At 41.1% G+C, this 24,461-nt stretch overlaps 1 protein-coding gene across 3 annotated transcripts in view; it reads right to left on the reverse strand.

Moving 5' to 3' along the window:
* Positions 1-24,461, reverse strand: part of SLC38A9 (solute carrier family 38 member 9) — a 55,419-nt gene that overhangs the window by 30,198 nt on the left and 760 nt on the right. The window contains exons 2-9 of one of the 3 annotated variants that reach the window (XM_065406411.1): positions 24,322-24,443; positions 24,121-24,184; positions 23,901-23,994; positions 23,187-23,357; positions 22,364-22,423; positions 16,512-16,721; positions 14,608-14,715; positions 8,063-8,169 (exon numbers count right to left, since the gene is read on the reverse strand). In XM_065406411.1, coding sequence (XP_065262483.1) covers positions 8,063-8,169; positions 14,608-14,715; positions 16,512-16,721; positions 22,364-22,423; positions 23,187-23,357; positions 23,901-23,994; positions 24,121-24,184; positions 24,322-24,443 — 936 coding nt within the window. The remainder of the gene's footprint in view (positions 1-8,062; positions 8,170-14,607; positions 14,716-16,511; positions 16,722-22,363; positions 22,424-23,186; positions 23,358-23,900; positions 23,995-24,120; positions 24,185-24,321; positions 24,444-24,461) is intronic. The other 2 variants (XM_065406412.1, XM_065406413.1) reach the window with 2 other exon arrangements.

Raw genomic sequence — 24,461 nt, forward strand, 5'->3', positions numbered from 1 at the left:
AAAATACATACAATGAATAAAATGCTTGTGATGGAAACATTTTATATAGTCACTTTTCAAAGTGAAGCTACACTTTAAAATGGCTAGAGACTACTGCACTCCTAAACAAAACTCACCTGTAATGTAAGAGTTGCCACTCGGTGCTATGGAATATGGAAATATGTCTTCACAACATCTTCTAAGGCAGTGGTCCCCAAACTTTTTACCTCACGCCTCCCCATACCCCTGTCCTTGCCCCCTTCCCCCAGAGCTGTGGGCGGGGCCAGCAGCTGGGGCTGGATCCAGGGGTGGAGTTCCCTCCCTGCCCTCTCTGGGGGCTGGTCTGGGCCCCAGCTGCGCCCCTCTGAATGTTACTCCATGCCCCCCTAAGGGGACACACACCACAGATTGAATACCTCTGTTCTAAGGTCTAGGGAACACACTCATTCTATGCACCTCTCTCAGGCGTCCTTTGAGGGCGAGACAACGGTTGGGAGAAGGTGTAGCTGACAGGCTGTGTGCTGGAAGGGGTGTTTCTTGAAACAGTAGGACCGCCAGATAGTCTTTAAATAAGGGTGGAGTCTTAAAGCTGGAACCGCCTTCCTGATACTACATGGTAGAAGAAAGGGTTGACCACTGGAATTTTCTCAAAATTACTTGAGCTGACAACCAGAAGATGTTTCTTGAGTGATCAGAGAAGCTGTAGGAGATTAGGGATAACATTTTCAGAAGCTCCTAAGTGATTTAGGAGTCTCAGTCTCATTTTCAAAAGAGACTTTGGCACCAAAAGTCAGTGGGACTGAGGCTCCTAAGTGACTAAGTTACATTTGAAAATGAAACTTAGGTGATGTTTAACATTTTATTCTAGATCTTCTATAGAAACATAAGTACCTGTGCTCACTCTAGTTTAAAAAGAATTATTTGAAGTGGTTTTCCTGTATAAAAGTAATGATTTTTTTCTGCAAAACATGTATATAGTTCCTTTCCTGAGTTCTCCCTCTTATTTATATTTCACCTGTAGTCAGTAAATGTTAGATTTAACAGACTCTTGTGACTACTGTTTGTAGTTATGAGGGAAAATGTCCTGAAGGGGAACGACTCTAACATGACTGTCCTTGATACAGATGACTATTAAAGCTAGACTCAGTAATGGTTAGACAGCTGTTGTGTTGGGACCACTGCTTATGCCAGCCAATATCATCTCTCTTATTGTTCCCATTATGTTCCCTCCAGCTGTATATTGTACCACCTGTTGTCTCTTATCTATACTAAGATTGGGGCAAGGACGCTCTCTTTGTTATATGTTTCTACAGTGCCTACCACAATGGACCCTGGCCTGTAGGTGTTACCGCAATACAAAATCAATCAATAAAAATAACAAAAAAAAACAAAAAACAAAAAAAACAAGAAAGCAACCCTTAGCTCTAAATACTTTCTGCAAGCCAAAAAAGGGGTTCATTTGGTGGTATGGGCCGCACAAACTGAATTTTACCTTCTAGAAATATCCACTAGTTCCCTTGTTACAATCTGAGTCAGGAAAAACAAGCTGGGACAATTACATTTGAACAACATATGGTCATTATTTGCAAACAATGAAAAAATGTTGATTATTGTTAAGCCAGCCTCAGAACAGTCTCTGAAAACTGAGTATTAACAGCTTTTAGAAGGCATGATTCCAGATAAAATTAAGAAGGGATTATGAGTAATGAGAGACAAAGGTGATTAAATCTAGACGCATGGGCATGCAGTTGCATTATTTTAAAATAGTTCTATTGCAGTTGGTCCCCATTGTACTTAGCACTGTACATATATTAAGTGACAGTCCCTGCCTCAGTGAGTTTACAAGACACGACAGATGCATGAAACAAACAAGCAGGCTGGAGAAGATGTGGTAATGAATAAATGTAACAGGATGAGCACTATTCATAGCTGGTCAATAGTAGTGGTTACAGCTTGAAACCTGTCTATCCTTACTGGGTCACTGGTTGGATAGCTGGGGTGGGGTTAAATTATGGAGAGATTTGTAAGTACAAGAAACTAGTCACAAATTTAAATTAATTGCATCAATTACTTATATAAAATCACAAATGTAAATCAATCCTTTTAGTGCTGATTACCCTAAGACGACTTGTGGTCTAAGGCACAGGACTGGGAGCCTGGTAACACTGGTTCTATGCCTGGCTTTGCAGAACTTTCTTGTGTAACACTGGACCAAAAAAAAAAAACAAAACAATTTCTGTGCCTCAGTTTTGCAATCAGTCAAATGGAGATAATAGGCCCAGATCCTCAAAGGCATTTAGGCTCCTAACTTACATCAAAATCAATGGGAATTAGGTGCTGAAATACCTTTGAGGATCTCAGCCAATAGCTCTACACCTTTCAGGGGTACAGTGAGACTTAATTAGCATTTGTAAAGCACTCTTCAGTTCTCAGATTGAAGGCACTACATAAGTGCAGGTATTTAGTATTACTGTATTAGAGGAAATAGCTTTTGATCAACGCGACTTCAGATTGTTCAAGTGATCTGCATATAAACAGAATTTGACTCAAAATACAAACGTATCTCTGCTTTCCCATTTTAAAAGGAACCTTCCAGATTCTGATTTATGTACGAATAGTAATAAATAAAATAAAAATAAAATAATAATAATGTCTAACCAGAAGCAAACAAACATTCTCATATAGGGAAATGTGGTTTAGATGAAGTTACTAGAAGATGGGTGCAAAACTGGTTGGGAAAAAACAAAAACACACTCAAAGAGTAGTTATCAATGGTTCACTGTCCAACTGGGAGGGTGTATCTAGTGGGGTCCTGCCGGAGTCTGTCCTGGGTCCGGTACTATGCAATATTTTCATTAATGACTTGGACAATGGAGTGGAGGGTATCCCTAAAAAATTTGGGGAGAGGAATGGCAAATGTTTTAGAGAACAGGATTAGAATTCAAAATGACCTTCATACATTGGAGAATTGGTCTGCAATGAACAAGAAATGCAATAAAGATAAGTGCAAACCACTACATTTAGGAGGGAAAAACAAAAAACGTACAAATACAAAATGGGGAATAACTGGCTAGGCAGTAGTACTCCTGAAAAAAGATCTGAGGGGTATAATGGATCATAAATTGAACATGAGACAACAATGTGATGCAGTTGCAAAAAAGGCTACTATAATTCTGGGGTGTATTAACAGGAGTGTAGTATTTAAGACACAGGAGAGAATTGTCCCACCCTATTTGGCACTGGTGAAGCTTCAGTTCTGGGCACTAAGCTTTAGGAAAGATGTGGACAAACTGGAGAGAGTTAAAAGGAGAGCAACAAAATGATAAGAGGTTTAGAACACTGGGCATATATCATCTTGAGAAAAGAAGAGTGAGGGGACCTGCTAAGAGTCTTCAAATATGTTAAGGGCTGTTATAAAAAAGGCGGTGACCAATTGTTCTCCATGTGCACTGAAGGTGGGACAAGAAGTAATGGGACTTTATCTGCAGCAAGGGTGATTTAGGCTAGTTATTAGGGAAAACTTTCTAACTATGTTTAGCAAAGTACTGGAACATGTTAAGGTAGGTTGTGGAACCTCTATCATGGCAGGTTTTTAAGAACAGGTTAGACAAAACACCTGTCAGGAGGGTCTAGGTTTACAGGATACAGCAAGAGAGGTATTGGACAACCTCTTGAGATCAGTCCAACCCTACATTTCTCTGATTTTATGAGGCTGTAATATACTCTGTTTTGTGCACTTCTGTGCCTTTTCACAGACTCCTCATTAAAAGATGACTGACTGAAGAACAAAAACTGGTTTTTGGTGGTGTTAAAAAATGAACTTTCCACATGAGCCCATGAAATTTTGGTCGCAAAAGAGGTTAGAGTGGAAATTCTATGACAACTTGGAAAAATCTCTTCAGTGCAAATCTGTAAGAGTAAGTTACCACCACATTCAGGAGCATCTAATACAGGCTAGCACTTGTTAACAGATGCATACTTTCTGCTTGTTGACCACTTACTGGATTAAATGATGCATCAGCTACACAATTAATGTCTAAAAAGTGCTTTGAGATCTTTGGATGAGAAGGTGCTGTAAAACTACTAAGTATTATATCAGAAAGGAAATTAAGAATACAGCCGTGATATGTTAAGGATATTATCTGAGTTTATACAAGCAAGGACATTTTTAACCTAGGGAGAAATTCTGGGCCAGATCATGCCCCTGAAATCCATGCGTGGTGATGGGTTCCAACTGCACATCCTCCACAACATACATGAAAGGCGGGGCATCAGTCACCTCCACTATGTGCTGTTTCACCACTTCCCAGGAGCCCTAGAATAGTCCTGGGGGAGGGGGTCTGAGATCAATGTGGTGGCTGGTCTGTATACACACCCTTTCCCTCTCCTCCCCACCTCCTCCTCCTCAAACCCCATGGAGAAAACTTAATACAGTCCCTGCTTTATTATATAGTCAAAGAAGGGATTCCAGATGCTGCTGTCAGCAGAGGAAGCAAGCAGAGCTTCACTGTCAGTGAGTGAGGAAAAACTACAGAAGAGGCCTTGAAGCTGGTGTGAAGGCATCAGGCCTCCTCCACACAGACGACTCTGGTTTCCTAAGCGATCCACAGTGTTGGCTGGCCAAAATTACTGCATTTCTCTTGGTGATGGGTGGGGAAATCCTGCTTCTTTCCATAACAGAACAATGTGAGAAAGCTCAGCAAGTTTCCTTCTCCAGGGCCCAATCCTTAATTAATTTATAGGGCTGTCAATTAATCGCAGTTAACTTACACAATTAACTCCAAAAAATTAATTGCGATAAAAAAATTAATCACAATTAATCAGTTTTAAATCACACTGTTAAACAATAGAATACCAATTGAAATTTATTAAATATTTTGGATGTTTTTCTACATTTTCATATGTATTGCATTCGGTGTTGTAATTGAAATCAAAGTGTATATTTTTTATTACAAATATTTGCAGTGTAAAAATGATAAACAAAAGAAATAGTATTTTTCAATTCACCTCATACAAGTACTGTAGTGCGATCTCTTTACTGGGAAAATGCAACTTACAAATGTAGTTTTTTTGTTGTTACATAACTGCACTCAAAAACAAAACAATGTAAAACTTCAGAACCTACAAGTCCACTCAGTCCTACTTCTTGTTCAGCCAATCGCTAAGACAAACAAGTTTGTTTACATTTACAGAGATAATGCTGCCCTCTTCTTATTTACGTCACCAGAAAGTGAGAACAGGTGTTTGCATGGCACTTTAAGCCAGCATTGCAAGGTATTTATGTGCCAGATATGGTAAACATTCATATGCCCCTTCATTCTTCGGCCACCATTCCAGAGGACATGCTTCCATGCTGATGATGCCCGTTGGGAAAAAAAAAAAAAAAAAAGGGTTAATTAAGTTTGTGACTGAATTCCTTGGGGGAGAATTGTGTGTCCTCTGCTCTGTTTTACCTGCATTCTGCCATATATTTCATGTTATAGCAGTCTCGGATGATGACCCAGCACATGTTCATTTTAAGATCACTTTCACTGCAGATTTGACAAAAACGGAAAGAAGGTATCAATATGAGATTTCTAAAGATAGCCACAGCACTCGAGCCAAGGTTTAAGAATCTGAAATGCCTTCCAAAATCTGAGAGGGACGAGGAGTGGAGCATGCTTTCAGAAGTCTTAAAAGAGCAACACTCAGATGCAGAAACTACAGAACCCGAACCACCAAAAAGAAAAAAAAGAAAAAAAAGAAAATCAACCTTCTGCTGGTGGCATCTGACTCAGATAATGAAAATGAGTGTGCATCGGTCCACACTGCTTTGGATTTTTATCAAGCACAACCCGTCATCAGCATGAACACATGTCCCCTGGAATGGTGGTTGAAGCATGAAGAGACATATGAATCTTTAGAGCATCTGGCATGTAAATATCTTGTGATGCCGGCTACAACAGTGTCATGAGAATGCGTGTTCTTGCTTTCAGGTGACACTGTAAACAAGAAGCGGGTAGCATTATCTCCTGCAAATGTAAACAACCTTGTTTATCTGAGCGATTGGCTGACCCAAGAAGTAGGGCTGAGTGGACTTTGTAGGCTCTAAAGTTTTATATTTTATTTTTGCATGCACTTATTTTTGTACATTATTCTACATTTGTAAGTTCAACTTTCATGTTAAGAGATTGTGCTACAGTACTTGTATTAGATGAATTGAAAAATACTATTTCTTTTGTTTTTTTAGAGTGCAAATACTTGTAATCAAAAATATAAAGGGAGCACTGTACACTTTGTATTTGGTGTTGTAATTGAAATCAATATATTTGAAAACGTAGAAAACATCCAAAAATATTTAAATAAATGGTATTATATTCTTGTTTAACAGTGTGATTAATTTTTTAAATCGCTTGACAGCCCTATTAATTTATTTTCAGTAGTGCCCATAACATGCAAGATGCTTTCCAAACAGAAGTTCACTTTTTGGCCATCCATCCGTGACTTACCACAACATGCCTAAGAAGTTACTGACAGGATCATTAAATAGTGGGTGATTTTATTGTGCATCATATACATCTAGGGACAGTTTGAGCCTCACTTTTGAGCTGTCAAGTCAGAGCTTCAACCACAGTTGAACATTTATCTACTTTCTGATGTAAGGCTAATTACATTTTCATTGAAGATCTTGATAAGCCTGGACTGGAACCCTGAATCTGAACACATCTAAACTCTGGGAAAAGTTGGATCTAGATCTGAATATTATAGTTCAGCCCCCTAGGCATAGTAATTATAGATTTTCATAGATTCATAGATTCTAGGACTGGAAGGGACCTCGAGAGGTCATCGAGTCCAGTCCCCTGCCCTCATGGCAGGACCAAATACTGTCTAGACCATCCCTGATAGACATTTATCAAACCTACTCTTAAATATCTCCAGAGATGGAGATTCCACAACCTCCCTAGGCAATTTATTCCAGTGTTTAACCACCGTGACAGTTAGGAACTTTTTCCTAATGTCCAACCTTAAACCTCCCTTGCTGCAGTTTAAGCCCATTGCTTCTTGTTCTATCCTTAGAGGCGAAGGTGAAAAAGTTCTCTCCCTCCTCCTTATGACACCCTTTTAGATACCTGAAAACTGCTATCATGTCCCCTCTCAGTCTTCTCTTTTCTAAACTAAAGAAACCCAATAGTTAAGGCTGCTCAGGTGTTTTTGCTTTAAATGGTCATTTTCAGAGCCTTTACAGCTTCAAACTTGCACCTTCTTGGCTGAAATTTGGCAAGTTTGTTGTCAATTTGACAGCAAATAAGTTTGAAAAGCCTGATTACATTTGAGTTGCAGTACACTTCCATTTATCCAAATGGCCTGGGGGACAGCCAAAGTGTTTGGAGAACCAGGTTTTTGGATATACAGAAGTGCTATTTTGAGCTGCAGTGTCACTGATATAGAAATCCTAGTTATCCGAATCCAGTGTGTCCCCCAGATCTCTCTATTAGTTAATTACTTGCTAATACCGTCTCAACAAAACCTCTCAGAGAGTCTGTTATCACTAACAAACAGCTTTGTATTAATATTATTATTAATTAATTGTACACCTCTACCCCGATATAATGCTGTCCTCGGGAACCAAAAAAATCTTACCGCATTATATCGAACTTGCTTTGATCCACCGGAGTACACACCCCCGTCCTCCCCGGAGCACTGCTTTACCGCATTATATCCGAATTTGTGTTATATCGGGTCACGTTATATCGGGGTAGAGGTGTATTAATGTAATGCTAAGACAATAATTGAGAAGTTATTAACTAACACAGGGCTAAAGGGGGGCATACTGTGGATTCCAATAACTACAATTTTTGGATAAATAGCTCTTGGAATGGGAAACTGGAGTGTAAATTATTTATATGTACTTTTGGTGCACCAGCAGCCAGTGGAAACCCGGTATAAATGACTCCCTCACTCAGATCTCTCTTGCCTTTTCAGATAAGTGTTCTGCACCTGCTACAGCCTCCGGATCAATTTTGAGAGATGTCCATCCAGAAAAACATTAGCGTGGCCTACCATCTTTAAATCTAAACCAACGATTTCTCATTAAGTTACTTACATTGTTTTCCTGGTTCTTGTTATTCTTAAGGAGAGTGATAACACAGTTATGAATGAAGAAAGCAAGCGTCAGGACCCCTGTGAGCTGAGGAAACTGAATTCTAAACTCTAGGAAAACAAAAGAAAATAAAAATTAGTTTTTATATTTGCATCAGGGAAATAAAAAACAGCTGCCAAAGTGACACTCAAAATTTATTTCTAGATGTTAGGAATTGCTATTCTGGACCAGGCCAGTCCATTTGATTCAGTATCTTGGGTCAGACAGCAACCAGTTCAAGATGCTTCAGCAGAAAGAGCAAAAAAACTGCTCTCAGGGAAAGTTTCTTACTAACTCCCAGTACTTAGAGGTCTTGTTATTCCATGATTTGAACAATATAAACTTTTCTGCTTCTCAACACTGCAGTTCATGAACATCCCAATGCCTTGATGGGGCAACCAGTTTTGGAGAGACTGCGTGTGTACCAGCAGGGGGAGGAGGACAAGAAAAGCTTTTTGCTGTGCGATAGACTCTTGTTGACTAATCCAGAGAGCATCACCAGAGTCGAACTCTGAGGAGACTTCTGACCCTCACTTTAGGAGGACAAGGGACATAGCTGTTGCTGTTTACAAGAGAGGGGATTCAAATGATTGCTTACGAAATAAAGGATTAGGAAAGCCTCAAGATACTATCTCGACTGCCCTTTAAATGGGAGAATATAAGGGGCACCAGCCAACCAATGTCTTTACCCCCCCGAAAAACAGCACTGCTGCTTTTAGCGTCATTCTCAGAAGTGTTCTGTCCAGTAGACAGTACTTCTGGGAATGCTGCTACTAGGCCAGGAGTGCTAATTTGCTTATGCTAGAACATCATTAAGCACCATTTTGGCAGGTAGTACCAAAGTACTAGCAAAGAGATAGCTGGTCTAAAGTAATAGAGCACTTGTGTATCTCTAGGGCATTATGCTGGTTTCACGGTCTTTCCTTAATATCTTATTAGCATTGAAGCAGTACCAATGCTAACTGAAAGAGAGAAAAAAAAAAGTCTTACTTTAGGCTTAGTTCCCACTAATAATCACTCATTACTCGGTTTTGTATCCTTCCCACCATAGTGGCATCAACTGAAGCTATGCTGTATATATCATAAATGCATGTTCTACGTACATAAGTCTGGCTATATCTTTGGCATACTGGTCATCTTGAAGACATAATTATAACAGCTTATGATGACATACAGCACTATGCGTTGCTGTAAATTAATCTATGCCAAGGCTGCTTAATAGAACACTTGAAACCAGTCTAGTTTCACATTACTGCTGGTTAGCAGCCCTGGGGTATGTTTGCTTGAGTTTTGTTCACAACCAGACTATTCAGCAAGCTTGGAGATTAACTTTTTTTGATCTGTTTGGATATTCATGAATACTCTTAACATTCTGAGACGGTTTGCTGGTGCAATTCAAAAATCAAAGAACGTTGTCAGACAAAGTTCAGTTTGGGGTTTCTCGGAGAGAGGGGGCAGAGGGCTGTATTTTAGTTGAGCTCCCTGATACAACTGGATACACCAACACATTTTTAACCCTAGCCTCTGTGTCTGAGAGTATGTCTATACTACCCGCTGGATCGGCGGGCAGCGATCAATCCAACAGGGGTCGATTTATCGCGTTTAGACGCGATAAATCGACCCCCAAGCGCTCTCCCGTCGACTCCTGTACTCCACTGCCGCAAGAGGCGCAGGCAGAGTCGACGGGGGAGTGGCAGCAGTCGACTCACCACAGCGAAGACACCGCAGTGAGTAGATCTAAGTATGTCGACTTCAGCTACGTTATTCATGTAGCTGAAGTTGCTTAACTTAGATCGATCCCCCCCTCTAGCGTAGACTAGGCCAGAGACTGTCAAGAAGCAGCCAACCGCAGCACTTCATCATTCTTAATTTCATTAGCTAGCTGGAAACCAACTATTGCTGGAAACCAACCAACCATTAGCTGGAAACCAATTATTTTAGGACTTCATTTAATCACACATATTACTATAGGATTTTGGCAAGGGAAAAGCTCCCAGGCTCCAAGTCCTAACTTCTGGATGTGTGGATAGCAGTCCACCCTGTCTATACAAGTCATTCATCAGAGCAAAGACATAACCTTTTTGTCTCATTAACTGACTCTGAGTGGCCCAGGCTAGCAAGTTACTCTGAATTCCATCTGTCAGTGGAAATAATGCCATACCGTCAGAGGTATGTCATTATTATAGAGGTCAGGCATCAAATGCTTTGAGTGGAAATTGTTACAACAAATAAAACTAACTGGCTTGTCCCTAAAATACTCCTCTTCATTCCCAGTCCTCTCCCTCTGTTGCATTTAGAGAGAAGTTTAGATAGCACGGACATGACACTGTGTGTTGATGATCTCAGAATGTCGAGATCAGTAGCCCAGTAGGATCCTTAGGGACTTACCAACCACATTCTTGCACTTCGTACACCCTAAAGGCATATGTTCTGGTCTTGTGTACAGCTGTACCCAGCAAGAATTTACTGCCTCTGAGATGAGTGTTGTAACCAGAAAGGAAAGTTATTTTGGCTGAGATAAAGGAACTACTTTATCCATATTCCCCCTTGTTGCCTGGTACTGAGGTCCTCTTTCCAAGAACAGGCACCACTGACCTCCATTCATTAAAACGTTAAAAAACAAAAATCAGAGGTTAGGTACTAGCTGGAAAATTGATTTTAGAGCAGTATTCTTAGCCAGGAATACACAGAACACATTGGCCAGGATGTCTAGTTTCTCACCTTCTACACCAGTGCAATTTGAGTTTAACAAAACTAAATCCACACACAACCCTCCCTCCTCCCCCCAAAAACCACCACCACACAACTGTGGCTGTGTAATATCTACATAATACTGTGCTGTGGTAGAGAAGTATATTCAGATAATGTCTATCTTATTTCAGCTTTCTTTGCAAGACTCATCACCTCCAGCAATGAGTCAGCTAACATAGCTGTAAAAATATTCCAGAGAAGTTTGTAGCAGATTTCATGGAAATACGGCCCATGGTGTCAAGCTGTCCTTCGGGGTAATGGCAAACATTTCCTTATGTTACAGTAAAATTAATATAGTGATTTTATTTGGCTTTTACTGGCAAGTATGTATTTTCTAGAAGCATTTGCCTATTCATTAATCCCCCTCTATGCAAAGTGTCTCACCACAGATAGATAAATTGGTTCACTAGCTCAGGGCCTGTTGGGTGCTAGATGCCCAATAACCTAGAGCTACAAAAGACTCCTACTTCTACCTGTAGCTGCCCAGGAGACCTCACCCCGGTCAGAGATAGGCCAAGCTACACACACACAAATTGCACAGGCCATAGAACTTGCCCAAAATAAACTTCTAGAGCAGATCGTGATTTAAAAACTGACAGTGATGGAGAATCAACCACAACTGTTGGTAAATTGTTCCAATGGATTAATTACTCACTGTTAAAAACGTACACCTTATTTCTAACTTGGATCACATTATACCCTTTCTCTGCTAGTCTGAAAACCCCCAATAGCAAATATTTGTTCCCATTGTAGGTACTTATACACTGTAATCAAGTCACACCTTCTCTTTGTTAAACTAAATCGACAGAGCACCTGGAGTCTATCACTATAAGGAATGTTTTCTAAGCCTTTAATAATTCTCATGGCTCTTCTCTAAACCCTATCCAATTTATCAACCTTCTTCCTTATTTGTGGACACCTGAACTGGACACAGTATTTCAGCAGCAGTCACACCAATGCCAAATACACAGAGGTTTATTTTTTCTATCTACTACTACCTGAGATTCCCCTGTTTATGCAGCCATGATCGCATTAGCCCTTTTGGCCACAGCATTGCACAAGGAGCTTGTGTTCAGTTGACTATCCACCACGACCCCAAAAATCTTGTTCAAAGTCACTGCTTTCCAGGAGAGAGTCCCCCATTCTGAAAATATGGCCTACATTTCCCCCCCCCCAGATGTATACATTTAGCCATATTAAATGCATAGTGTTTGCTTGCACTCAGCATATGAAGCAATCCAGATAGCTCTGTATTAGTGACCTGTCTTCATTATTTATCACTTCCCAAAGTTTTCACTTGACACAAATTGATCAGTGACATTTTCTTCCAGATCATTGATAAAAATGTTAAATAGCATAGGGACAAGAACAGATCCCTGCGGGAGCCTACTAGAAACACATCTGCTCAAGGAGGATTCTCCATTTGCAATTACATTTTGAGACCCATCAGCCAACTTTTAATCCATTTAATATATGACAGGCTAGTTTTATACTGTTCTAGTTTTTTTTTTTTTTTTTTAAATCAAAATGTCATGTGGTATCAAGTCAAACGCCTTGTAGAAGTCTAAGTATATTACATCAGCATGGTTAGCTTTATCAATGAAACTTTATTTTTTTGATATTACAAAAGAGATCAAGTTAGTTTGACAGGATCTGTTTTCCATAAAGTCATGTTAATTGGCATCAATTACATTACCCTCCTTTAATTCTTTATTAATCGAGTCCTGTATCAACCATTCTAATATCTTGCCAGGGACCTATGTGAGACTGTCAGGCCTATAGTTAACCAGGTCATCCCATTTATGCTTTTTAAATATTGGCAAAACATTAGTTTTCTATCAGACTTCTGGAACTCCCCAGTGTTCCAAGACTTATTGACAAATCAACATTAATGGTCCAGAGAGATCTTAAGCAATTCTTTTAAAACCCTTGGACACAAATTTTCTGGACTTGCCGATTTAAAAATGTCTAACTTCAGTAGCTGCTATTTAGCATCCTCCTGAGAAACTAGTGGAATGAAAAGAGTATAATCATCATATATGACATGTCTACATCATCTGTTGATTTTCCAAATACAGAACAGAAATATTTATTGAACACTTCTGCCTTTTCTGCAATATTATTGATAATTCTGTAATTTCCATCTAGTAATGGACCAATACCATTGTTAAAATTATTTTTGTTCCTAACATACTTAAGCACTTCTTCTTATTGTCCATAACTTTGCTGGCCATAGATTTCTCCATGTGTCCCTTATCAATTTTCTACAATTCCTAGCTTCTAATTTATATTCATTATTATCAGCTTCCCCTTTCTTCCATTTCTTCTATATTTTTGTAGCTGCCCTCACTTCCCCTCTAAACCAGGTTTTTTAAAAACAAAAAACAAAAACAATACACAGTCTTCTTCCTCGATTGTGGCTTTTTGACTGATCTCTAACTGATCCTAATCAACATCCTAATGGAGGAAGTGAGTGACACTCTGTGGCAATGGTGGCCATTTAACTTCACTGATTAGACAGATTCCACCACTGCCCATCATTTGTGGAACCATCCACCTTCTATTTTACTATATCCATTTAAAATTTCTTCACATATTTGATTATCCTAGTTGTCTTCTTCAGGTCATTGTTCTTTGTCATAACAATAGCCAGTGTCACATTTGTAAAGCTGTTGTTGTAACTTGTATCATGACTGGGAAACCTACATTTTTTTTTCCCCTTCTGAAAAGCAGTACATAGAAGGAGGATGGAAACCCACAAGGGAAACCAAACGTACCAGATGGATGAATGTCCCCGAGCTTCACATTATGCTTGAGTTAGTAATTAAATATTAATGAAGGGCAAAATTACTCCCCCATTCCCAGATGAAGTCAGAACGATCTAATTAGATACTATAGGCATACATCTCTTCAGAGCTCCAATGTAATGCTGCCTCTTGTAAAGAGAGGGATGACTTTAGTGTCTCTTCCCAAGTCTTCCACAAGAAAGAAAAGAAACAGAAGTTGTTTCTCTTTTATGGATTATCCTCCTACCCAATTCATCCAGTGGCAATAAGTTCTTGTGTTTGTGACACCCCATATATTGACCTGTAATATCCCTTAAACAATTGGCAACCAATGCTGCCAAGAAGAGACAGAGAAAGGTATATGACAGTTAATGGGAGTTTAAAAATACAGGGCTAAATTATGGGTTGAGGACCATGAGAAAGTGGGGAGTAGGTGTGAGGTGCACTTGGACACATGGTGATGGGTACCATATAAGAACTTAGTGGAGTACTTGCTACACTTTATAAATCAATCAGTCTCTCTTAAGTTTGTCTATCGTGAGCACTACTTTAATAGTGAAACATGGAAGAAGGTGCCAGCACACAGAAGAAGGTGCCGGGAGGGATGGTATCATGGCCTCACCTTGCCTATCCACAGACAAGTTTTCTCTGAGCTGGTGCATAATGGAGGTACCAGGCAATGACTAGCCTTCAACCCCTGTGTTTCTGGACCCCAGGCAGCAATGTTATTACTATCTCCTGTGTAGGAGAACTGGGAAGAAGGAAGAAAGGGGTTCCCTGTACCTTTGTCTCTCAACTTTCAGGAGGCACTAATAAGCGCAGTCTTCCTCAGACCCTCTGGAGCATTAGCAGAAAACAACATTTACTTACCTATCGTACCTCACAGGGATGTTGGGAGGATAAAAATTAAAGATTAAAAGCACAATATCCATGCTTAAAATTAATCACTGTGTTTAATTTTAGGTATCTTACCTGGTACAAAAAATTCATTAGCTGTAAACCAGTTGAATTCTAAATGGAATCCCAGATGTGCAGCCTTCAGAGTAACAAGAAAAACTAAGTAGACAACTGAAATGGTACCTACACACACAAGAGAGACAATCATCCATCATCATCAGGATAAATTGTGATAGAAAATTATTTATGCTCCAGTCTATATTGGTCCCTCTAGTTAGTTGCCACCAGCCCAAAGAAATTAGGGTGCTAGTCATCCTGAAGACTGCAGGACAATCCCAATTTTTTAACACTAGTTCTGTGATCCCAAATCCCCTTTTTTACTTGTAAAGAGGGAGCGAGCTGCTGCACTACATCCATTTATTTAAATTTTAATGGAGTCTAGTTCCCTTGATAGGTGCTGGATTAATAACCCAGGAAACTAATGTCCCCAATTATCCACAGCACTGGTTGAGCATGGGCAGCAGAAGAATGAGATTCCTAACCAACTTCCTCTAGCATACATGCAGGGACTATCACTAGTAGTGCAAAGTAGCTTTCTCCATACCCATTTAGTTGTTGGCCTTTTGGGTGAAATAATTCACCAAGATGCCAATTAGTGCAAACTGCAACTGTGAACTCTCCAGTAAGACCAGGATTGACACTAGCTGCAGTGACCTTTGGTCACTTCTGATTTATACCTCATCTGAACTAGCAACCTAGACATGACAGGATCCACATTTTATTATATCATTCCCAGGAGTCAGACACTTTCGGCTACACTTCTCTAGTTACAAACTATAGAAATGATGTACTACACCCACAATTATGCTCCCATGGACACACAGAGGATCACATAAAATCAGAGATGGGTAACAATACCAAGTCTACAGCCTTAGTCTGACTACAACTGCATGAGAGTGTGCAGTTCTGGCCCCCCCAGTTTAAGAATAGAGGGAAAGAAACCCAGAAAATTATAAAGAAGGGCAATAATAATTATTCAGAGACAAAGATAATCTGTCCATTTATTTTAATGCTATAAAATTGGGACGTACCCTGATGCTACAGTGATGAGCATCAGAGAAAAGCTTATAAATATATGTGGGGGGGGAAAGTGCAGGATTTATATAGTTTAGAAAACAGGCCGGGGGGGGGGGGAAGGACAGGATTTCAGTTGAGAACTATCTTCAAGGTAACAAAATAAATGAAGGGAATTATTCATTCACTGAATATAAAGAACAAGTAGTTCTGAACATGAAGATCAATTTAAAGCTAACATACTGCACAATCTCCTAATGTTCTAAACTGGCCTAGGTTTCTGTATGTCTAAAGACACAAAACAAACAAACAAAGTCAATTTGCTGACTTATAAACAGTCAAAAATTAAAATCCACAGCAATTTTCTTCAGCCTTAGCTTGTAGCTCTCCTTGGGGCTTAAAAATAAAGCCAACACTGAAAGGCTGATGCATTACACTGTGAATTATTATACGTAATGCTTTATAAGCAGTTTCAGTTTAGTATTCTATATCGTATTAGTTTTGAATTGTTAAATAATTAACAATGAGATAATGGAAGACTATTTCCAGGCATGAACACAAGAGAGGGTTGAGATTCTGCTGAATGCTGTTGTGCGGATATTATTTTCTATGTAAAACACTAATAAGAACAGTATATTTAACCACTTAATATTTACTCTAAATACAATGAAACCTATTTAAAGGGTTACCCAAGGGAGCAGCAATACCCAACTCCCTTGCAGAGGCTGATCATTCACTAAAGGTCAAACAAACAAAACAGTACTGGAAACCTTGGAGATATTCCAAAGAGTTTGCTTAAGACAAGGAGTTGGCCACTGGAGGAGGGGTCATTACTACAGGTTTCGCTGTATTTGCTATGTATTTTATCAATAATAAACGAACAATCCAGGAATGTTATTACCTACCTAGGATGTTAAACTTGGCAAAGAAAGAGGGAGACTTAAGATTTAGAAGGGGCAGAACAACAACAATCAGATAAAATGGTACAGTTCGTGATTTGCTCCACCACTCCTCAAACAGCTCAAAACCTGTGTTGTTGTTGTTGTTGTCGACAAAAGGAAACAGCCCACTTTTGTTGCCCGGTTGATCCTCATTGGCAGTACCTGGACAGATGACTGTAAGAACAAACAAACAGGGCTTTGTTTACAAAAAAGCTATGCAATGAATCAACAGATTCAGTACCTAAATCTCCCAGGAAGTAAGTTTACCACTGGGAGCCTAGGAGCACTCAGAAGCACCACTCTGGCAGCTCAGCTGCTGCTCCTCTGCTTGCCTCCATCCATTAGGGCCCACCACTAAGTCTACATTATGCTTGGAGCTGGAGGTGCGATTCCCAGCTTGAACAGAACAGATTTGTGCTAGGGCACTAAAAACAGTAGCGTAGCCCCTATAGCATGTGCAGCAGCAAGGAGTGGCACAGGCTAACTATCCTGAGCCTAAACCCACTAGACTTCGTAGGGGTGTACTTGGAGCAGTTGGCCTATGCTGCCACTGCCCGTGATATCATGGCTACACTACTATTTTTAGCATACTAGCTTGATGAGAACTAGTGTGAGCATGTCTATGTGAGCTGGGAATCACTCCCCCAGCTTCAAGTGCAGACATAGCCTAAGTTTTCACTGCTGGGCCATACCCTGTTCTCCCTGCACTCTCAGCTGGTACCACCTTCACCTCAGCACTGAGTGCAGAGAGTTGACATAACTTAACAGCTGAATGTGAGGATATACAATACCAACTAGGCCTGCAGTCTGAGCGGACTGCTGCACAGGATCAACATCCAAGGGCATGGATGCAGGACATGCGTGCATAGCTGTCTGTATGCATGTAGCTGTGTTTACTCCACTGTGCATACAGGTGTGCCTGTGTGTGTGTGTCTACGTCTGAGCAGCTTGCCTGTGCTGCAGTGCATGCACACATAGCAGTGTCTGCAAAACTGCCTCTGTGCATATGAGCAAATACATGGCTGAATGCACATCTGAATGCATAAGTGAACATATCTGGCTGTGTGTGTAAGCTGGGTGCATGGGTGCCTGCATTAACAGTAGTGTACACATGGCTTTGTGCACATCTCAGAGCAAATAATCAGTGGCTGTTCTAAAACTCCTGAATTAACAATTTACAGTGTCATATTGTTGGTGTACCAACCACAGCCACCAAACATTAGGGAGGAGGAGACACCTACAATAGGAGGCCCTTAAAATTTTTACATTTTAACTTATGGAGTGTACTTGGGGCTTTTTGTGGAAAAATGTAAACAGCAATTCCTGTCTTATATGTTGAAATATGAACCTGTCCTAATGTTCTCCTAGTCTCCATTTATACCTTTGTACTTCATGCTTTGTACCCTGTTAATCTCTTCCTCCCATGCTGGCAGCATGCCTGCCAGGTTACAATAACCTAAAGACAAAACTCTAGACAGTATTTTGACTTTTCTGAAATTTAAAGCGACAGAGTAATTTTAATTACTGTTTTCTAATTGGTTTTCTCTCCATTGTTTCACAACCCCGTGAAAAATGCTTTTGTCCCTACTGATTTGATCCCTTTCTGTTTAGCAGAAGTATTCAGGGCTGCCAAGTGACATTCAAGCATCTGACAGCCCTGTCCTGCCTGCCTGCAGAAGCTGCAGTTGCACTTTTTGGTCACTGGAGAAGATTGTGGCACATGGCTTCAGGCAGCCTGACAGAACGTCGGCCTCTCCTCTGGCTGCACCTCCTGCTGGATCTGAATGGGGAAAGGTGTGGCAATAGTGAGAGAAAGTGCAGGAGCAACCAGGGTGGCAGCAATAGTAGTGGGTAACCTGGCTGGTGGGGACTGTAGGTAACGGAGCCCCTGAGTGCCTCAGCCACTTCCCAGATTGACTCCCCAAGACCTTCCTCTCCAGCCACCAGTCCCCCCTGAGAGAGACCCCAGTTCCCACCACATGCCTAGTCTGAGCAGCAGAACAGGGTGTTGATCGACTCCCTCACTGCATGGGAATCTGCCTCAGAGATCGCCAGGAAACTCTCATGGAGACACTGGGCAATCTGCTGCCGCAGGTTCTTTGGCAGAGCTGCTTTGTTTCTTGCCCCATTAAGGGTAACTTTCCCGCGCCACTCTGCTGTCACTGTGGGGTGGGACCATTGCTGCACATAGGCAAGCCGTACAAGGGCCAGGGTAGAAGCTGCAGTCTTGGAGAAGACCCTCCCTTGATTCCCTGCTCACCCTCAGCAGCGAGATATCTTCCCTAATGAACACAGCCTGTGGAAAATGTGGGGACAGGAATGATTATAAGGCACCCCCTACAGTGCTGGCTCTCCCCAAGAGCCACGTGCCCAGTGTACAGTACAGTCCTGGAACACTGATTTCCCCTGACCCTGCGGTTACTCACCATTTTGGGGGTCTTGTGGCTCATGTGTGCTTGCCTGGGGTCAGCCAGTTAGTGACAGGTGTGTGAATAGTGGCTGTGTTTTAAATCAGTGGTCTGTGTGTTGCAAACAATACTGCTTCTGTAAAATGTTGCATTTTGGCTTTACAGATATGACCTTGGGAGCCCAGCCTCCCTCTTTGTTATCACCGGCTGAACAGAATTAGAAAGTGGCCACTAAGAACTAAAGAGACTTTCTGCATGAGGTCATGATGCACTCTGCGGCCAAAAAAACCCCACAAGGATTGAAGGAGTAATGGGACAGTGAGAAGAGAATGCGAAGCGTCAGAACCAAGCCACGGAGCGGCTCTTAAACGTTATGGAGCGCCAAGTGGACACGCTCCAGGCGCTACTAGCACTGCAAACTGAGCAGCTCTGCGCCCGCCCTCCCCTGCAGCCGCTGTCACAAAACTCTTTCCCATGCGCCCCACCGCCACCCACACTCTTATCAACCTCCTGGCTACAGTCTGTACCCGCTGCATTCCACTCCTACCCCGTACTCCCAGTACCCACTGCACTCAACACCCATTCCTCTGCAGTTTAGCCCTGCTGAAGTACAGTACCCACTGCACTGTGCTCCAAAGGACAAGGCTGCATATGATACCTGGACATACACAAATCTTTAACCATCCCAGGACCCTCCCTTCCCCCATCCCCCTCAGTGCTGATGTGTTTTTTTGTTTGTCTCTCTCCTCCAGTTGTTTTTTAATAAAATAATTGTTTTGGTTTGAAAGCTATCTTTATTCCATTAATTGAAAGCAAACAGAGCCTGCAAAGCAGCAGGCAATTTTCTTACACCTTCATAGTGCATCGTCTGCACCAATCACAATCACCTCCTAGCATTACAAGCACTGCACTCCTGAGCATAGCAACAAATATTAGTGGCTTTCAGCTTCAAATTGCTGCCTCAAGGCATCCATGATCCTTATGGCCCCACACTGCGCCCCTCTAATAGCCCTGGTCTCTGGCTGTTCAAATTCAGCCTCCAGGTGCTGAGCCACAGCGGTCCACCCCTGAGTGAAGCTTTCACCCTTCCCTTCAAATATTATGGAGCGTACAGCAGGCGGCTATAAGCATAGGAATATTGTCATCAGCCAGGTCCAGCCTCCCATATAGGCAGCACCACTGGGCCTTTAAATGGTCAAAAGCACACTCAACAGCCGTTCTGCACTTGCTCAGCCTGTTGTTGAACCGCTCCTTGCTGCTGTCAAGGTGCCATGTGTATGGCTTCATAAGCCACAGCATTAAGGGGTAGGCAGGGTCTCTCAGAATCCCAATGAAAATTTCTATTTCCCCTACGGTAATCTTCTGGTCCGGGAAGAAAGTCCCTGCTTGCAGCTTCCTGAACAGGCCGAAAGAGGTGTGCATCATGCACCTTTCCGGGCCAGCCTGTGTTAATGTCCGTGAAATGCCCACAGTGATCCACAAGCGCCTGGAAAACCATTGAGAAATACACCTTCCGTTTAATGTACGTGGTGGCTAGGTGGTCTGGTGCCACAATTGGAAAATGCGTGCCATCTATCACCCCTCTGCAGGTAGGGAAGCCCATTTGTGCAAAGCCTTCCACAATATCATGCACACTGCCCAGAGTCATGGTCTTTCGGAGCAGGATGTGGTTATCAGCCCTGCACACTTCCGTCAACACAAGTCCAACGGTAGACTTTCCCCACTCCAAACTGGTTAGCAACCGATCGGTAGCAGTCTGGAGTAGCCAGCTTCCACAGTGCAATTGCCACGCACTTCTCCAACAGGGCAGCTCTCATTCTCATGTCCTTGCACTGCAAGGCTGGGGTGAGCTCATCACACAGTGGTTTTCCTCATCCGAAAGTTCTGCAGCCTCTGCTCGTCATCCCAGACGTGCATGACTATGTGATACCACCACTCAGTGCTTATTTCCCGAGCCCAACAGCGGTGTTCCACTGTGGTCAGCACCTCCGTGAATGACACAAACAATCTCTTGTCGTAGCTATTACATGTGGCGAGATCAATGTTGCACTTCTCTTGCCTTTGTAGTTTAGGGAATAACTCCACTGCCACTTGTGACATGTTGGTCAGAGAAAGCAGCATATTGGTCAACTGTGCGGGATCCATTCCTGAAGACCGAAGAGGCAGAGTGTGCAGTACACAAAATCATTGAAAGGTGGCGACAAATGCGGACTGAAGCACAGGGATTGCTGGGATGCAAAGCAATGCATCATGGGGCATTGGGACAGGACCTAGGATCCCCTGTGACCCCCTCCGCCTTCCCACAACTCTTAGCGGCAGAAGAGGAAGAGATTCTCTGTGGAATAGCTGTCCAGAGTGCACTGCTGCGAATACTGATGCAAGTGTGAACATGCTATTGTGCAGGCAGCTGACAGTGTGAACACACAACAGCGGTTTCCCTTCAGCACTCTCTGAGCGGCGCTGTAACTGCTGGTGCTGTAACTCTGCCTGTTTAGACATACCCGGAGTTAGCGTGGGTATGTCTAAGTCTGTGGTACAAAAACCCATCCAAATTCAAGATAAGTTTGGGTTTTATGATGAAAGGCTCGCAGAGCTGGGCGGAGTGTTCCCTCAGCCTCTCCTGTCCTTACAGGAAACTCCAGGCTCCAGGATTTCCCTCCTTAACTGCTAGTGAGAGAGATACACCCTCGAGCTTACAGAGAGTCCTTCAGACCTGCAAGGTGAAAATTCAGACCTGAAGAAGAAGAGCTTTATGTAAGCTCAAAAGCTTGTCTCTCTGACCAACAGAAGTTGGTCCAATAAAAAGATATTACAGTAGAACAGTGGTTCTCAACCTAGTTACCATTGTGAGCCACATCCAATACTACCTGTATGGCCCTGAGGATGTCACATGGGCCGCAGCTGTGTGCTGATTGGGCCACAAGTGGCCCACAGGCCACAGATTAAGAACCACTGTTAAGAACCACTTCAAGAAACTAGAACTTCAGAGTTATGAACTGACCAGTCAACCACACATCTCATTTGGAAGCTTAAGTACATAAATCAGGCAGCAGCAGAGAGATTAAAAAATAAAAATAAATAAATACAGTACTGTGTTAAATGTAAACAACTAAAATATGTATATTAAAAAAAGAAAGCAGCATTTTTCTTCTCCATAGTAAAGTTTCAAAGCTGTACTGTATTAAGTCAATGTTCAGTTGTAAACTTTTGAAAGAACAACCATAACATTCTGTTCAGAGTTACGAACAACCTCCATTCTTGAGGTGTATGTAATTCTGAGGTTCTACTATACCTCACCCACCTGGTCTCTGTAATATCTTTCGACTGACATGGTTACAACAACACTGCATATAATATCCCTTAGAGTTATTTTTATTGTGGAACATAGTACTATTGTGCTTTTCTTACCTCTAGTACTCCCATTAGTACCAGGAACAAGATCTGTTATGTTAATGTCATGAACATAATCTGAAAATAAGAAAAACAATCTTACTATATTTGCTCTACTCCTGCTGTTATCCTGTTCCTTCTCTCTGTAAATTTATGGAACTGAAATGAGAGAGGTAGAATAGAGTTTTGCAGTTTCTCACTAACTCCGAAATGAATAGTCTCAATCCCATCTAAAGACACCCGATTATTTCACTTTCGGCTCGATTGTCTATCTCCACAATACTAAAAGTAGCTTTAGATGACATGGGTCATTTACTGGTGTCAGTTCCCATGTACCCATTGAACTTCTCCCATAGCTATGAGAGATTCTCCAGTGATTCAGGGCATTATAACCCATGATAAACATCATAGCATTGTCTTCTTTGTATAAGATGCCTTGCTTTACCTCTGAAAAACTCACTCTCATTCACTGAATTAAAGAAGTCTGTAGGGCCAAATCTGTTGTGTGTATGTATATCAATACACAAAACACACACAGGTCCATCAACATGGAAAACTAATTTATATATAACACACACAAATAGATACAGCAAGTAGAAGATGCAACAAAAGTCATCCTCGCTTTGTGATGCTCTTTAAAAGAAAGTCTAACTGGAAGTCACTCAAAGAAAGGCATGCACCTGGAGAATTATAGAACTTTTAGAGAGGTTATAATTATGGTGCCCAAAATTAAATTTCTCTGGTGCTACAAAAAAGCTGATTTTAACAATTTGTTCCTGCGTTTCAGTACCTAGAATTTTGATTTAAACTAAACTGAAAAGACTTAAACACTGATACTTACTGTATATAAATTTTCCTGTGTTGAACAAGAAGTTGGACATAAGTACCCAGTAAATAACCATGGCTCCAACAAGAGACACCATTGAAAATAAAAGACTGGACCATTGACCAAAGGATCCAAAATAGTACTTGCAAACATCTGGGAATTCCCAGTTTGAGGTATCTATTAAAGCTGAATAAAGACAAAAATTAAAAATTTTTTTTTTTTGGTAAGGTGATTAAACATGAGAATACTCTGATTAAGAGAGATTGTGCTGTTTACATAGAACTCTGATTCAAAGTAAAAAAGTCTCCTACTGCTAGATTAATGCCACCAACTTAAAGTACAACACTTGTCAGGGGACAACATTCTGTTCCATAACTTGATTTCTATTACATCAGATGGTTGGTGGAGTTTGACTGAAGGAGTTCAGATGTGGTTAAATTTGCTTAAAAAGAAACAGGTCCCTATAAATTAAAAAGAGGTAATATGACAGGTAGAGATGGACCCCAAGCCACAAAGTCTCAATCCAGAACCTAAACTTCCCCAAAGTTCAGGGGCATCCAAATGAGGAGTTTTTGTTTGAGTCCCATATCTAACCAACAGTAAATCAAAGAAATATTCAGACAAACACTGGCAGAAACACAAACAGTAATAAAAAAAAATCATCATCATTCAGGATCTCAAGATCTCACACTTTACACAAGAACACTGTGTAATGTAACAGATTCTTACGTATCATTGTCCGTGATTTCACAACTCTGTAACAGCAATAAAGTGTCAAGCTGCCCATTAGCAAGATCAAACAGATTCCAGTGGTAAATCCTGCCTGTTTAAGAGGAGAAATACATTTATATTTTTGCGCATTAACAATAAATGTTGATGCAAATAGAACAAAAGAACACTGCAAATGTTTTCCATGCAAATATTTTTTTCTAATACACATTGATCTTACCTGTTTTATTCCCCATGGCATACTTAGTATAGATGTGCCCATCATTGTATTCCAGATCATAAATCTGAAGAACACAGAGAATTAAGGAGCACTGTTATTTCATGCCACCTTTTTAGAAACAACATAAGTTACTAAATTTCAATAGACAATTTCCAATATAATGCAATTTTGGGCTACCATACAAGAAAGTATTTAACATACATTGTCACTATGCTGGAGTTTTTGCCATAACCATCAGTGCAACCATCGATTTTGAAAGCAGTTCCTAATGGACTATACACATAAATTTCTTCTGGAGCTGGAAGTACATGATCAGGAGCAATCTAATAGATGGATAAAAC

Source organism: Emys orbicularis, chromosome 6, assembly GCF_028017835.1.
Source record: "Emys orbicularis isolate rEmyOrb1 chromosome 6, rEmyOrb1.hap1, whole genome shotgun sequence".
Lineage (NCBI taxonomy): Eukaryota > Metazoa > Chordata > Testudines > Emydidae > Emys > Emys orbicularis.